General features: G+C 36.1%; 1 protein-coding gene across 9 annotated transcripts in view; it reads right to left on the bottom strand.

The window, feature by feature from the left end:
* Positions 1-18,237, bottom strand: part of SDCCAG8 (SHH signaling and ciliogenesis regulator SDCCAG8) — a 103,918-nt gene that overhangs the window by 58,237 nt on the left and 27,444 nt on the right. For all 9 annotated transcript variants that reach the window (XR_015772264.1, XM_088053499.1, XM_005530615.3 and 6 more), the window contains one exon: positions 8,182-8,324. Coding sequence is in view for 8 of the 9 variants with exons in the window: in XM_088053499.1 (XP_087909625.1) it covers positions 8,182-8,324 (143 nt within the window). In the remaining variant the exon portion in view is untranslated. The remainder of the gene's footprint in view (positions 1-8,181; positions 8,325-18,237) is intronic.

The following is an 18,237-nucleotide window of genomic DNA, read 5'->3' as shown; positions in this document are numbered from 1 at the left end:
GCCTCTCCTGACCAACCACCGGCACAAGGGCACTGTGCAAGGGCTGAGGAAGGAGAGCAGCCAGGCGGCCAAGCCTGGCGTGCTCAGGTGATTTTTTTTCCTTCTTCCCTCCATCCACCAGCTACTTTCTCCAAAAATGACAACCTACAGGCTGATGCTCTTCAAAGTAAGGTTGGATAAAGTCTCCAGCTGAGGACCATTTGAGGTCTCTGTTGAATTTTTTTTCTAGGCAAGAACTTCTGGAGCAGAATTTTGCGCAGCAAAGAAAAAATACCCACAAATCAACAACCGCTGTGACTGCACAAAATAAACAACTTTGAATATACTTCTGAAAGCACAAGACAGCTTTTAAAATTGTTGAAGTCCACAAATACCAAGCGCTGACAGAAAAAGTACATTTTAACTTCTTGTAAAAACAAGCTTTTGTACTTGAAAGAAAAGCTTTAGAGCAAGTCAGAAATAATGATAAAAATCAGAACCATTTTTTCCAGTAGCAAATTCAGCAAAAAATCCAGCAGCCTTGAATACATGTATCTGAAAGACTTCTTTGGTTCAAAAAAATAAATCATTATCCTGTTGTCATTAGTCACACAAATAAAAAACCTAATTTGAATGAGACCAAAGTAAATATTTGATACACACTCATAAACTTATTACAGTTAGTGCTGAATAATAACTGCTCAAAACAAAGACCTCATAAAGATGTTTGTTTTCTACAGCAGTTAGTCTCTTCAGTGTTTCCATCTGAATTCACCACTCGCTCCAAAGCACTTTAAGTATTGTCACTGCTCCTGAACCACACTCTACATGCAGTAGCAATTTGGCTGCCTCAGCAACCTGATGTGATCATTGATGTGACCAGTTGCAGTTTAAATGCCGTGAAGAAAAATTTAGATGAATCTAATAATAAAATCTGAAAATGTATTATTATCTTTTCCTTAGGAAATATTTATTATAGAACAATAAGTACAGTTGTTAACAATGTTAAAACTAATTAAAAATTAATAATAATTTATAAACATTTTAATGTTCAAAATTAACATATGATTTTATATTTGTTCTTTACTCCTTCACTTATATTTTCTTTCCTTCCTTTATAAAATTTATCAATGCCCTTTATATGCTTGTACAATCACTTAAATATGTTTAAAATATTAAAGAGAATGATATTTAAATAATTGTGTGTTATCTTGACACAAAGTGTATCAGCTTTGAAAATTTTACAACGCACTGCCAGAAGACGACAGAACCGATTTATTTCAAATCACTCAGTATCAGTCTTCATAAAGCAGCATATGGTCTTATCGTGGCAGGTAAAATATTTTACCTTCTATAATAACGCAGAGGAGCTAATTTATCTACATGCTGTATAATCAGATAAACAATTTCAGCTGCACTATGAAAACCTGTAGGCAAGGGAGAAATTTATCCCCCACCACCTTTATTGATTTTTTCCACATATACATTCATATGATTGTTAACAATACAGGCTATTCTTTCTTCCACCTCCTTTTTCAACTACCTTAAGCAAGCCCTTCCTTTCAGGAATGGAAATATTTGCAGTTTCTACAGCTGCAGGACAAAGAACTCAGATTTTCACAGAGTTGCTCAGGGGAAAAGGAAGGGGGAACAAAAAAAAGCTCTGCAAGTTTCAGTTTCAAGTAAAGCAGTGTGAATGACAACTTTCAAAGCTACCACAATAATTTACTAAAGTGCTGCTATAGCAAATAAGTCTAATTTTTTTTGACAGCACCGAATTAGATTTATTGCAGAAACTGCTGCATAAATAGCATATGGCTATGCTATACTACCTATTTCAAATCCCTGTAATGTTTCCTCCCCTCCCTGCTCAAAATGGGTGAGCCAAGGTATAGACCTTCTGCAGACAAGATACATACATGTTCAAAAAGCAGACGCAGGACATGTAGGGTTTTTTTCTTAATATTGTCCAAAAAAGTATCACATACCCATATCGAACAAAATCAGGTATTAATAAGTAAGATCTCCCTTGCTCCACTTCAGGATTTTATTTCCCCCCTTCCTCTAAAAAATTGTTTTCATTTGTCTTTCAAGCTGACAGTCATCAACAAGGGGTATGACCCCGTAATCCTCTCACACATGACTACCTCTTACTTGCAAAAGAAATCCTATTGATCTTTACTTCTTACGTGAGTCAAATTATTCATGTGACTCAGGATCAGAAGGCTCGGACCTCCAGTCATTCCTCTCAAGCTCTCATTTACGAGTAGAGAAGTGCCTCCTCCGAGCAAAAATAAAACATCAGAAAACTGGTTCCATTCTTGGAGAGGCCCAGCCCTGTGGGAAGGTGCCGACCTACAGCTCTCGTTTTTCAACGGGGGCAAAGTTTCTTCATCGGTTTCCTGGATCAGTCCCCGGACCCACGTGCTTTCGCGTTTCTGCCACTCGCCACATTCTCCGTTCGCTGTACCACTACGCTAAAATACAAAACCACATAACCTTATCACGGGGCCGGGCCGAGAGCAAAGCCCCGCGCTTCTGAGTTAGGAGGGGCCGCGATGCCGCCGGCGGGCCACGCTCGAGGCCGCGGAGGCCGCCGAGGGCCGCGGTGCCGGCCCAGGCCCGTCCCCGCCCGCCTCGCAAATTTGCGCGGCCGCGGCACCGAGAAGACCTTGGAAGGTGTCGCCTGCGGCCGGCGGGCACACCACTGTACACATCGCGCACGGCTGCGGCTACCCCGCCGCTCGCCTGGCGGTGGTCAGTCCTCCCAGCTGCCCCATCCGTTACTGTCTGATTAGCTCTGCGAAGGAGCCCCTCCCCGGCCAGCTTTCCCCGCCATCTGTTCCACACGCGATGGCTGCCGCCCAGCAGCCTCGCGCTGCCCTCCTACCTGGCACCCGGCTCCCGGCCTTACCCCAAAGTGCTAACACAGGTTCTCGCTGCTGGCAGAGTCAGGATTTCATTACTACTACTTTGACAAGTGCAGGGTTGTTTGTAATTTCTCTTTTATCCTGATTTTGATTGTACAACCACCTCCCACTGATTCAGTTTGCTTCAGTTTTGTTGCTCACAGATTTTACTCTCCACATTAATCTCCCTCTGGCATGTTACTGCATCTGTTCCCTTTTTTATTATTAATTTTCAAATTCCCACCATTTTTGACAAAAAGGAGGTAATCTACACTCTGCTTCTGCCCATTTCATTTTCTTTAATTTGGAAGATAAGTATGAAAGCGTGCCAAAGAAGTTAATTCTCCGTTAACAGTTTATTTTCTGGCATCCTGATGCCTTTGTATATGAAAACCAGATAGAAATAAATGTTGACTGAATCAAAACAACATAGTCAAAACCATCCCTAAATTTAATGAAAAGTAAACATACGAAGCAGAATCTAAAAAGTTTATTAGTTATCAGAGTAGTTTCATGTTATTACTCATCCCTGCTTTTTAAAAGAATGCTTTTTGCTTTAATAATGATTGTTAATAATAATTTTTAATTATTTTAATGCATTATTATAGCAGACTATAAAAAAAAAGCAGAAATCAATCACTGGTTACAGCCCCTTTCTGCTTTCTCCCCCACACCTCCAATTCTAGTACTATTGGTCCTTTCATCAGTCAATCTGAGAAGATTAAGCACATGTCAGTCATTTAATATTAGTAACAGTGTTTCTCCAAAACGTCTCCCCAGCATAGATGATGGACTCTGAGATGCTAAGATTGTTGGAAAATAGATACTACTAAAAAAAAAAAACCAAACAATGAATACTAAGTATTGTGAAACTCCCCAGAAGGCTGTGTATAACCACCAGGAAGTTTACATTTTATCATTTATTAGTATAGCTTAAATAGGGAAAACAATGAATGAGGCAGGTTGCAAATTGTAACAGGGAACACTGGTCATGACATCAGAGCTTCAGAGACTAAATAATGCCACATTAACCTGGAAGGGTATGTGCTTTATTTATTGTGCATGTAATAGAAATTAGCCTTAATGGAGTCACTGAAAAAATCAGGAAGCACCAATGCTAAGTAGGATGACTATAGCACTGCTAAAACCCAACTGGCATGTCCTTAGATATGCTGCTTTCTAGAGATAGTATCATTGTCAAAAAGAGGGGAGAAGTATCACATAATGGGGGAAAAACAATTATCAAGAAAAACAACACCCACTGACTCACTAATATAAACTTTAGTCCATCAAGGGAGTGACACAGGGATTTAAGGCAGCTTGGTGGCTCACCTGAACATAAAAGTACATGTTAATTTAGTAATTTTTCCCTACCTACAAGCTGACCTTCAAGAGTTCTTATAATTTCATATAAGCAAACAATAATAAAATTTAAACTAAACTAAATCTGCTTCTATTTAGTCAATTATATTTCCTGTCAAATTTCAGTCCAAAATATCTTAAGCCATCCATCCATCCATCCAAAATTTCAATTTTGAAATTTGATGATTCCCTCGCTTCTTAGGATTTATTTAACTTGTTTGGCATATGTAAACAGAACTGCATCTGACTGCAGCTGAAACAAATAATACCTCTAGATCTGGCTTGAAAGAAAAAAGAAGAATGTTTTTTTAATGATGATTTTGTTACACAAGACTAGTGAATTTTATTTTTTTTTACGTTAGATGGCACACTAAGATTCGGACAAGTTGCTAACATCTTGCATCTTTTACATGATCTTTTCCATGAGCATATTGACATGATTTTTAATGACTATTTTCTCATTAACTAAGAACAATAGACCTGTATGTTTTCTGCCCTCTGAAGAAGGGCTTCAGGTAAGCTTAATTAGCAAGACCTAACCTTGCCAAAGTAAGAGCAATTTAACACTGACCTAAGAACTAATTTCATAAGATTCTCCTACTACAGTAACCTCAAAGCTGAAACTAGGGCAAAAGAAATCCCCAAGAAAACATTAAACAATCATGGTCAGTCTGATAGCACGGTGACATCTGCAAAGTAACATGACTGACAAGCAAAATTACACAGTAGAAGTTCTCTACTTCCCCAGTCTTTTGAAGATATACAAATTAGAATTACTAACTAGTAGATTCAATAGCAGAAAGTGCATGTTAATAGCAAGTATTTCTAAGCAACATATTGCTCCAGGAAGAAAGGTGACAGGAAAAGGCAATTTTAAACTCTGTGGCAATGGTTTAGAATAGCTAATTGTAACCTTTTTAAATTCATTTTTAACAAGTACATTTTGTTAACTTAGAAGCTGTTTAGTTGGATATCAATCAACAGTGTCTGAAAACTAGGATACAGCAAAGAAGTGGGACTCCTGGAGAAGAGTGCTGTTCTGCAGAGTACTTTCTTTTCTCATTATGACACAGATTGCACGTTTTTTTCTCATTTATTCCTTTCATATACATTTATCTCATTTTTGTACATTAAAATCCAAAGTTCTTGTACTCATTTTATAATCCTATTTATTTACAATATCCAAACTCAGAAAGTGGATTAATGAAGTTTTGCTCCTTAGTAGTACAATAATTCATACAAAACAAAGAATTATTTCTGTATCTTTCAGCTACCTCTAATTTCTGCCAGAACAGTACAGACAGGTCATGCAAGGCAACAGAAAGACTATCCATGATGGTGTAACAGCAGTACAGGCCTCCCTCAACTCCAGCGTTGTGAGAAGACTTGGGAGTGAACCAGCTGGTCCTCTCCTGAAAAGAAGAGAATCAGCAAGACGAGGCCAAAGCCAGAATACCCAAGAGATGCACTAAATCAGTGCAATTTCTGCAGCAACCTCCCACAGGCAGGACTCTAGAGCTTAAAATCTGTTTTCCTTGGCAAGCACCACAGTGAATGGGTCTACAACCCCCATAGGACTGCTATTACCCCTACCCTTCAAGTATTTTCACTGACACAGTTGCCATTTGAGGTGAAGGGAATAAATGAAAGAAGGCAAACCATAAGTGAATATAATTTACGTGCAACAACTACGGATGTACCAATCCATGAAAAACATACTGAGTTCAAAATGCAAAACTAATGCCACTAGAGACATGTAACTTACACCTTCGCTAGCACAGAAAACCTGTTCTGCCAGGAGGTGAGCTGAGAGGAAGAAAGAGTACAGGCTAAGGACAAGTGTCATTTCAACAGGGGATGTTTTCCTCTGCAAGGCAGGGAAAACAGGCAGCACTATGAGAACATTTCAAACCCTGCTGTATGAATTTAAGGGGAAAACAGGTAACAGATCAGGACCAACGAATTCCTCCTCTCTTTCCCCCCCTCTTCAAGCAACCTCACCTAATGTATTCTTTGAAAGCAGACAGACGGTCCAAGTGTACAGAGAACACAAAAATCTACAAAGTGTTACAGAATTTGGGGAATGTCAAGGAAAAACAATTTGAACTTATTTCCCATGCCTCAACATATACATTTTCCTAATAAATACATGTCAGCATAGAAAACATTTCAATTCTTGTAAGGAGACACCAAACATGAACACAAATACAAAGGAAAACCCCAACCCAAAAAAATAAAATAAAACCCAACCAACCAACCAAATCCCCCAAACCAACAAAAAAAAAAAAAAAAAAAACAACAAAACCCAAACAACACCAGCAACAAAAAGACCCTCAAGGAGATCAGGACCTTGCAGAAGAGTGTCTGAACTAGGTCAAAGGAGACATGGCAGTTCAGCATCTGTCTCAAAATGCAGGCATTTGTGAAATTATATGAGAACATGGCCAGCACAGAGCATTACTTGCCCAAAATACTGTTCCCAGCCTCTAATGATTTGCATCTCAAAAACCTTCCAAGTCAGAGACCATATATCAAAAAGATACCTGAATCATCTGTATGTTAGGTGTCCAGGTTTAATTACTTCACTATGCAAAAGCAGACAATAGTTCTCATTTTTACATTTTGAGTATTTTCACCAAAAAAAATTTAAAAATTATAAATTCACTAGTCACATTTCCTCCAAGATATCCAGAGCTTTATTGCATATAATCAGCCTTTGCTAAAAGGAGCGTGGTAAAGCCATTTGGTTAACTATCACAACAAATCATTATTAATAAAGTTCTGCTAAATCCAAACTTTAGATATCTTAACAACTCACCCAAAACTTTTTTCAAGTTCATTAACCTCTAGCATATTTTTTCTCTAAATACAGGCTGTTAGAGTGGTACTTTCTTCCATCTGTTAAACAACCGTGCTCTGAATTACACAGAAATTTAGCTGAATAAAAAAATGATTCATTGAATTTAATAGTTTAGACAAGGCTCTATTTTATTTCCATTTGCTCAATGGCAGAATTCTCACAAAGCCCAAAAAGTACAAGACTTGGATAAATACACAGACTTCTGTTAAGTGATAAAAATCTGAGCTTTTTTTTCCCCCCATGGAAAATTTAAACTAACTTAACTTTTTTCCTTAAGTACTGAGTAAAAGCTGCCAGATTTGTTTTTATGGATGTTCATTCTTGGGGGAAGCAGGGCAATGGAACAAAAAACTCACACACATCACCAAAAGCCTGCAAACAGTTGGACAATAGCATTTTCCAAGGAGAAAGGAAAAAAGTTCTGCAGTTACCCAAACTCAAGTTGCAATGAATAATTGGCATGTCAGCCTTCTGGAGTTTTCTAGAAATATGTAACGAATAGTGCAGCAAAAGACACTGGGAACTATACCCAAGGATGGAATATGCTCAGGGTAAGTCTCTCATCACACAATGCATTGTACTGTATCTTCACTGAGCAAGAGAACAAAACACCCTCCTCACATACTTAAGCTCACCTCATACAGAAAAAATTATGTTAATTTATGTACATATTCCTGGTCATTCTGCTGAAGAAATTTCAAGTTATTAATCTGAGAACTCCTGTGTTCAAAGGCACTGCTCTACACTACAGTCTCAAACAACATTTCAAATATATCTGTCCTACTAATCACAGCAACAGAAAAAATCGAGCTGCAGCCTCCCTTGCTCTTCTTCTTGCCTAAAACCATGCCATCTCACCACCAGAGCTGAACATTGCCTCTTATACACACTACTAATTCACTTTTATAAATTATAGTTCATAAGTCACTTATTCAAATCTCCACTCCTAACACAACTGGGGCTGCCCATGCAGTCAATGTCTGCAAGTATCTACAACAACTGTGGCAAAGCCTGTGGCAAAAAATTAGCAGAAGAAATTGGTACTACAGCATGTAATAGGATAAGGGGTACCTGGTGAGGTGCAGTTGGTGCTCAGATTTACTCAGCAGTTCTGTCAGTTTTAGGCACTCCTCTCTGGCTCCAGTCACATCCTGCTGGGCTTGTTCCAACTGCTTTTTGTTTCCATTCAGCTCTAATCCCAGTTTTTCTATTTTCTTAGAAAATTATAGAACCAAAGAAAGTATATTTAAGAAATACACAGTGATACATTTTAAGACAAAAGAAAAAAAGTGATCAAAGCACCTGAAAATAATGCACATTTCTGTTTTTGAAGAAAAGTAGTTACTTGATAAAAACTGCAAAACAAGCAAATTAAAGTATTTGAAATTACATTGTCATGAAAAGCCAAAATGTGTTTCATATTTAAATATTCTGATATACAATCAATTTTATTATGTTCATGTGGCTTAAGAGTTACAGGCATTCAAGTATTTTCCATTATTTTCATGTGAAGGCTCCATATTTGTGGGCTGAATTCACTGTGCTGGAGAGCCAGAAAGGCAGTGGAACAGTGACCAACTTTAGAAGCTGCTTGATACAGGATAGCTCTTGTGATAATTAATTTACTTTTTTTTTTTAAATGGCTATTACATAACAAGTGACAAGGGGGCATTTAGCTTCATCATCTAATATTACACAAGAGAATAAAGGTAATTTTGTGACTTTACTGTTATTGAAAAGAAGTATTTATGACTTCTATCTGAACCCCAAACATACCAGCTGCTGTTAATCTTATTATTTTATTAATATCATTAGTCCCTATATGTCAACATAGTAACTAAAGTTGATGAGTCTATTAACACATTTCACAAACAACCATAGTCAAGTTTTCATGACTAGCATCTTCAATTCCAGTGATACATACTAGACTTATGTTATCCCAATCATATTGTCAGCAATTTAAACATTTTTCATAGAAATTCTCAGAAACAATATATTTTTCTTCAAGTCCATAGACAACATACAAGTACCTGTAGGAATATATCTGTAACACAATACTATACTTTGTCCTAAGGATGCTTTTAAGAAGGCCAGTAAAGTATAGAATAAGCTGACAATGTAGTTTTATTATGTAGTAACTGTACTGCACTAACTCCCTACACAAATATTTATTTGTCGTTGGGGCTGGAGGGAACTTGCATGTTTTTCACTCGGCTAAACTATGCAAGGTCATTTGTAGTACAAAATAAAATTGTTCATCTAAGGAGTTACTGCTGATTCACTATCATACTTTAAACTCAAACCACAGCTTATTTGTGATAACTTCCTCATGTAGACAAGATACAATATCTTCTTTAATTAATCAAATTATTTATTCAAACATTGTATAAGAACAAATGAATATAACCCACCCCAATACAAACATCTGAAGCACCTTCATAACAACATTGTATTTGTCTGACATCATAACTTACTGTAAGTAGTAAATAGTTTAAGTTAACACTTTTATGGGAGGAAAAGAGACAATCTTCACCCAGAAAAACACCATCATTTCAGTAGTGTTGGAGTTCTAAAAATTTTGCTATTTACTTAAATGTACACTTTTTTCCCCCCAAAGAGCACTCAACAAAGGTTCATCACAGAAATTTTGATTAGAATTTAAATGTCAGCTTGCTTTATCACATGCACCTCCTACTAAATTATATTGGGAATTCCAAGTTCAAATGCAAAGATAGTAAATCTAACTACAAAATCATTAATACTCTTCCCTTCTAAAGAAAGTAACAACCTATTACACTGACAGAATATTTTAAAGTCAGGTGCTCAAAGATACTCAGTTACAAATGCTTTGCATTTCCACTTTTCAGACTTCTGTGTATTTTTAATAGAAGTCTCAGCGGGTTCTCTATTCCTCTTAACAGTAGCAGTTCATAAGTGTTCATAAGTGTTTCTCCACTCATAGTAAACAGGAACATGAACTCTCCACTGTCTTCACAAGTTAAAAATAGGAAAGTTGTGCAACATTCCTAAAATCTGCTTTAAAAGTACATCCACTCAGCACACCTTTAAACAAACCCAAACCACAAATTAGTCCAAAAGCATCAGCTTAAAAAAAGCACAACCACAGCTGAGAATATAAATACACTCTAGATCACTCCTTCAGGGAAAAGTTTCAAGGAACAGATGGGCTTTACACCATTGCCTCAAGTTAAACAGGCTCAGTCAGGTTTTGACACAGACCCACAGAAGGAAGCAAATTCCAAGTGCAAGAACCTCTGGTGAAAATGTTTAATTTCCATCAGCCAGATGTTGAACCTTCAGGGCTGAACTCAAAAACACATCCATAGATTTTAGTTGTCATGAAAGTGCAGGGGGAAATTGTCAGACAGGGAAGGGTTACTTCATGACAGCATCTTTAAACATTCACAGGTGTCATATAATTTCTATTAGAAGTATCAAGAAAACAAAACTGTGGATTAAAAAACAATTTTACTTGTGCTACTTTCATCAGTAATTCCAAAATCCAGTATCAGCTCCTTTACACTCATATACACGTGCTTGTGCATGCGTGTAGGTATATACAGACATAAATAAACATCTTAAAATATCAGTGTTTGGAGGTGCTTGCAGCATGACCTATATTCCAGAATTCTAGTAATGACCATGGCAGAAACAGCAACCTCATGAGAAAGGGATGGCAGAAAAATGCTACCCAATAAAGTATGTTAATAGCAACTCAGAAACAGCCAATCCAGGTATATTTAGGCTTATCAACTAAATGATTCTTTTTGAAACACCAAAAAATGTTCATTCAAAATAATTTGGTAGTAGCCACACACCACACCATACTTACTGGCTGAAAACAGATCATGCTCTCAACACTATGGGATACTTCATTTTTAAAATTCAGGTAATAGTTTGAAACATGAACCCTCAGAATCTGAGACATGTTAATATAATAAAAAAGAACCCTCTTCTCTCTCCTGTTAACAATAATAGTATCACAAATACACCCTGTCCTGAATTCTGAAGTATGTCTAGTCCAACATTAGGTCATCACAATGTAATTCAGATTTAATCTACAGAGAAATTACAGAATCAATGAACCTTCTTCACTGTTCCTGCAGGGAATCTTATCAGCATTTTTCCCAACTTTTACTCACAATATTTTTTTGTGTTACTTCAGTTACCATTTCTTCTATCAAGAAGCTGTAAGTAGTTCTGTAGCTGCTATCCAGGCCACAGTCTAATTGTAGGGACAGAAACAGACACAAACCAACTAAAGCATTTTGCTGACAGCTCTGTTTCTCATGCAGTGTTAATTTGATCCCTCAGTGCCTATCACCTGTGATACAGCTTTTTACCACATGATCAGAAAGTTATTTCTTCAAGGTACTTAACTTTTCAAAGTATGTGAGAGACAAGAGATGGAGCACAGAACTGCAAAAAGACAGATGACAATCTTGCATTTAAGAAAATCTGAAACAGATTTTCAGTATAACAAGGAACAGAATTATCATAATGTATACGTACAACAAGACTACATTAAGGTTAGAACAAGCAACTTCTGGTGCTTAACTCTGCAACTTTAATGTTCTTATTACTTCTGCACATAATTTCAAAAGTACTATTTAATATGTCTTGTTCTGCAGTTGCCCCAACTCTCAGGAATATCAACAGGCACTTTGCCATGGAAAGATGGCAGGCTAAACTTCAGTAGGAGAAACACCATTATTAGTAGCTGAAAGACACTAACACCTTCCTGCATCCATATTCAGCTCAGTTACACAAAAGAAGTTTTACTTAAACAAAAATGAAGCATTGGTGATGTACCACTTCAGTAAAATTTTATTCCAAATCGATTATTCTTTTTTCAGTATTACCTCCAACCACCTTTTCTATTTTAAGTTTTCTGCTTCAGGGCACACAGGACCCTTTTGTATCTATTCTTGAAGCACTTAAGCGTTTCATTTCTCATTCATTAGTTTGTCAGGCATTTGAAAATTCTCTTCAGATTTTTACAAGACATTTTTAGGGAAACACACTAGAGATGCTTATTCAGTTACATAAATGCAGCTTGCTGGAAAACATAAAAGATGATTTCTCAAGCACTAAATCAATCCTCAAATATCCTTTTCAAAACCTGATATTATCTTCTCCTAACAATACTTCTGCATGTTGCAAAAATGTGCTTTTTATTTAACTAGACATCTCTATCTCTGTAAAATCTGATTAAATGAAATAATAATTTCATTCAAAGCAAGTCAAATTAAAGATTAAAATATTTTTTTTCATATTAATGCTGATTCTGTTGTATGCAAAAAATACAACTTTAAATTTCAAACTAGCAGATGTTTTTCACAGAATTTTACATAACAACAAACATACAGAAAAGAAATACTTTTTTTTTAACAAATGAGAATGATTATTAGTGATAAAAAATCTTGTTCTCTGAGGAAAATGCAAAAAACAACTTTAGAATATTTTTAACAAAATTAATTTAAACGAATTAATTCTTAAGTGATTTATGTCATTCACTGTCACCCCAGTATGTTCACACATCAGGTAAAATAATACAGAGTGTACCATAAAAAGGAAATTCTGCACTGACTATATCATTGCCCAAATTCTGCAGTAAAATGCAGGAGAGCAAAATATTAATGTGAATTTATAATACTTCATTTTCCACCCTTACTAAAAGATTGAAAGGTCAGAAAATAGAACCAAAAATAGAAGAAAAAATATAGAGTAATAAAAAGTGAAATATAATCACTGTGGTGGTTGGTATTTGAATGTACATCGCCAAAAGGCAATCAACATATCTCTGAAAATATACACACTTCAAATTAATACACTTCTGCAAGCCATGATGCTCAAAAGCTTAGCCTCATTTACTAAAGTAGCCTTCAAAGCAGAAAGAACAGTGATAACGCTCAGGACCAAGTCTTTCAAAGAGGTGGCTCCAGTATGGCCTTGCACATACATTTAAATGCTACGTATACTATTGATAGGAATTTTTGCAGTCTTTCACACTGATCTATGTTGCCTTCCATACCTAATAATATACTAATTAATCAGGGACAGAACCAACTGGATTTTAATTTCTTTATTTTTTTTTTAATTTAAAAACTCAACAAAACAAGACTGGTTTTATAGAAAGATTTTAAAGTGTTTTACTTGGATTACTATCAGGCCATATGCAGCAGGGGTCATTTGCAGTCATTTCTCTCCTCATCCTGATATCAATCAAGCAACTCTAGGTTCAGAGTGGTCTCTAAACCTCAGACCTCCCAGGCATGGCCATCTGACATAGCATATTGCACCTGAAGAACTATCCAACTCTGTAAAGAGAGTTAGGGCCACCACAAGGTTAACCCCCACCACATCCCAACAGTGGTTTTCTCCCTTTTGCACTCTATTTGATTTACTGCTGCTTCCCATTCAAATCTGAATGAGGACACAAAGCACTCATGAAAGCTACATGTGGTTTCAAAGGGGAAAACTCTATTCTGGAAACAGATTTATTATAAATGATGAGAATATACAAATAGGCACACAAGGCTTAAAGGAGTTCACAAAGCCCACCTCCTTCTAAGAGGCTAATTCACAAAAACACACAGGACCACTGCAAATTCTTTAGCCTAAAAAATCATTTAGCCTAAAATAGGAATCTGGAAACCTTTCCTGACAGGAAGGGCAAGTAACCTGAGCAGAAACACGAGAAGTAGCCCCAAGAAACACACATGGCTCCTGAGGAAAGTTTTTTTTTTGTATGGCTAGCTCAGAAACCAGTTGATCTGTAAAGACCAGAGGGACAAGAAAGATACAGCCTAGATAACAAAGCAGGCTGTGATTTCCTAAATGGCTGTTATCCTAACTGGATCTGGTGGGACTGTTTAATTCCTCAAAGACAAGTAGTTTTGAGACCCCTTTGCCACTTGTACTGCAAAGTGTGATGGCACCTGGCAGTACCACTCACCTTGCGTGCTCCACTAAAATGCAGAGCCTCAAGACGAGCCATCACCCACAAGCCCTCTGCTTCCAGATTGATGGAGAATTAACAGACAGGACCCTGCAGTTTCCTAGGAAGACCAGGGGTGCTGGAAGAACTTTATGGAAATAGCATGGAGGGTGGATGCATTTAGAGGAACACACTTTAAATCTCATTGAAGCAAACTTGCTACCTGCAATTGTTAGCTGGGGCAAGAAAAAAATTATATTGCAAAGTATAGATTTATGAGGATACACATGCAATTTTTAAATTAAGAATTAATCTTTAAGGTCTGTTCTTGTGCAAACTCTTGAAGAGCAACATGGTCCCTGTAGATAAATACCCTAGGAAAGGACAAGAGTGAATGGCTGAAACATATTATACAAGGAATTTACCTCATCATTTCCATGAAAATATTTGCTTTTAATTTGCCCTGCAATACTGTTTCAAGAACAAAACTTCCAGTCCCATAGAGATTACTACAGTCACATTCTAACAGAGAACATTGCTGTACTACAGATTAGCTCAGCAGCCACCAGCAGAGATAAGAAAGTGATTTTGTTCACAGTGGAACAAGATGATTTTTTTGTGTTAACCGATTGCACAGGTGGGAGATGGGGACAATGAGGTAGTGCAAAACACATGGTTCACTTGCTGATAAAAATTTCTGAAAAGGAAGGACGCATGTAGAAAAAGGAAGGGGAAGATTACACCTACTTCATTATTGAGAAACAGGAGAGGACAAAAACTGTTCCTTTTATACTTTCAAACACTATTTAAGACTACTGATGTGAGATTGGTTCTTACTTCCTGGACAGCATTAAGGAATAACTGAAAAGAAAACGTAGGCAATAACAACTGAGTGATAGGGACTTTTACACTCTTTTTCTTCTGATTGTTGACACAATGACTGTTGATAAAACAACCATTTTTCCGAGTCAGAGAAGAAGAAGGAAAAAACAGAACAGAAACCAAATATTTATTTAAGTATGTAAACCCACTATATATTTTAATAATTTTTAATGCACATAAACAATTTTCTCTTTCCATATACTGTAGGGTGACATCACTACGGATCATGGAGCATAGATAGGTTACATGGGCCAAACTACACCTATGAACAATAAAATCCTGATCCTGTGTTATTCCTCTTAGCAGGCCAGATGCTTAAGGGAAGCAGACCTGTACAGAAAATGCAGATAAGGAGTAAAGAGAAGTCTGCTACTGGGAATCCTAGTCCCAAGGATTTTTCTTAAGCGAATAGACAGGATTTAATGAAGGCTGCTTACACCACTGATCCTTGAGGAATGGATGGCTGACAGAGGAAAGTTATGCCACAGCAGAGCAGCAGCAGCCATATTATAATTTTATATATATTGCAGGGTTGTAGGTCAATGTCCTCCTCAAAAATCTTGAGACTAGCTAATAAGTTCAGCTATTAAAAAAAGAATTATGTTCCTCCTGAGCAGGCCAGAAAATTCATATCAAAGCAAGGCTTAAAGTACTGCCATTTTACTCCTTATTTACTCATTTTCAAATTAATGTACTGAATGCCCAAAACACAATGATTCATTAGGAAGAGTTCAGTTACAGTAAAGGTTATCACATTTCATTAATGCTTTCTTGTCCAAAAGTAATTTGGGTTTGCTACTTTATTATTATTGTGCTATTACTATACTTACAAGTATATATAATATATATATAATATTATCTATAATAAATATATTTACTTATATTATTATACTCAAGGTCAGACCAGGTGAGAAAATTTCATGCTAAGAGTTTCAAGCTGTCTTCTGAATTGTTCAGTTTTTTCCCCCCTGCCAAATATTACTCAAGTATATGTTTACTAATTTAATAGAATTTGTTTTCAAAGCAGAATTTCCAGAGCATCTTTATAACTAATGAGAAAATACAATATCAGATATAGATATAGACTGTTACAAGAATACAAATAATACATAATCCTAACCCATCTTCACCAATTATTAAAACTTGAAAGTTTCAAACATCTGGTGATATGCTGAACGTCACAGCTGTTGAATACTCTAGTATTTTAAAACCTGACTTATGAAAGCTTGGTATCTGTTCATAAAAAGACATTTCAGTGAATCAGGGTGTTTAGAAGGTGTTACTTGTCTTGCTTTGGATACTCCGAAACATTTCCAGGATATATACCCAAATTCTTGGCCTGAACTATTTTTGATGAAGACAGAGTCAGTAATCTCTCCTCTTATAACATCTAAATTAGGTTACTATAAATCATGGATTTGTGACAAATGAGATAAACATTCCCAAAATACCCTTTGGCAAAATGCTTTTGGACTGCAATTTTGCCAGATTTTTATTTGTCTGCAAAATTGTCAGTCTATAATATACAGAAGCATCATTTAGGTTCTGTCATACTGCAGAAAAATACTTTGGTGTGTAGCTCTTCATATTTGTATAGGTTATGCATGTCAGTGAGTATTAACTTCTTTTTATTTGGACTTATGAACTGCAATGCAGACAACTCTTAAAAATCTGTGGGTTTTAGTACAGTGTTTCTGGAGCTTTTAATTCTGTCATCTGCAAGATAGGCAACAGAATTCTGTAATTCCCCCCTTCAAATTATAGCTGCCCAAATTTAAAGACTTTTTTACAAGTTAAGATTACTAGCTTGGATTTATTTCTACACACAGTATTTATCTAATTCCACAAAACATGATAAAACAATTGAAAAGCTGCAGTTAGTTTCTGGAGTTGAATTTAACATGTCCTATTACTTTATTGCAAGGACACCACAACTCCCAGTGGAGCCATGCTACTGGTAAGAACTATCTAATAAGCAGGACTCCCAAATTGGCTTGGACTGCAAAACCCAATATTAAAAACTGTTTTCACTTCTATGTGCTGAAGCTTGCAAGATTTTATAAGCCAAATATAAATTATTTCAGACAAACAAAAAGCAAATTGTTAACGGTGAACTTCATTTTTATTTTTATAAGGCAGAGCAGAAAAGAGCAAGTGATGTTAATCTGAGGAATAATTCCATAGTGTGTCAGAAGTATGATTTCTGTTAGAAATGCATAAATTATGCCATGCAGTGCTTACAAATTAACAAAAAAAGTATTATAAAAGTGAAGCCCTGCTGTGTCAAATATGCCACACAATTTTTGTTCTAATAACAGCAATTGAGGTTAGGGCGTGACTTTTCTCTGATATAGCTGTGCTAGTACAACCCCTAGTGTGGACAGAGTTTACTACCGTGAAGGCATTATATTCATATAATTTCTAAACCTTGTTCCTAAGCAGTAAAAGTATTAAGTAATGCAATGTTATTTCAGCACAGCTACATCCACAATGGGAGGGCTGACAGAGAGAAAAAGAAAGGGCGGTAGGTTATGCTACTTTACAACATATCGGGCCAGATGAACAGATGTGGGTTTTGTGTAGAGAAACTGTGTGGTTCATGTCTTTCCCCCCACCTACCTCCGTAATCCTGATGTTAATCAGGATCATGATGGATGATATTAGAAAACAGTTATTCAATTTAAATGGTAACATTGCTCATTGCTTCTTAATTTTTAAGAAATATTCATCTAAAATGTTAATAACAGAGAGTTATAACAGATATTGACACATGGGTATTAGTCCTAAGCAAACAATAAATACAGGGAAAAATATATTAGGGTAAAAGGGAGTAAGACCAAAAATAGATATTTGCTTTAGGCTTCCTAAACAATATAAGTTCAAATTTGAATAAGATTTATAAATAGCAGCATATGATAAATACCAACCTGTATTTACTTGACATACAGATATATGTATCTGGTGATCCTAAACTGCACACATGGAGCTTTCTGCCTATTCTGACACAACTGAATAATTTTAATCCTTTTTTAAACATCACTCCATGTAAACTAAAAAATATCTTCAAAACTGAAATTTATCCACAGCACAATTAAAATTACAATTATACCTCAAGAAACAGTAAATTTGCTCTCAATATGATAAAGGGCTATCCAAAACATGATCCTTTGCTTTTAAAAGAGAAAAAAAAAAATCATTTAATACAGAATAGCATGAAAATACTCATACATTATTGTCTCTCTACTTAAAAAAAAATAAATACGTATTTATTATGAACAGATGGT

Source organism: Pseudopodoces humilis, chromosome 3 (genome assembly GCF_049639895.1).
Source record: "Pseudopodoces humilis isolate 2021_Gansu_Grassland_sample_001 chromosome 3, ASM4963989v1, whole genome shotgun sequence".
Classification (NCBI taxonomy): domain Eukaryota; kingdom Metazoa; phylum Chordata; class Aves; order Passeriformes; family Paridae; genus Pseudopodoces; species Pseudopodoces humilis.
Note: the sequence above shows the minus strand (reverse complement) of the source record. Positions and strands in the feature narration are given on the sequence as shown.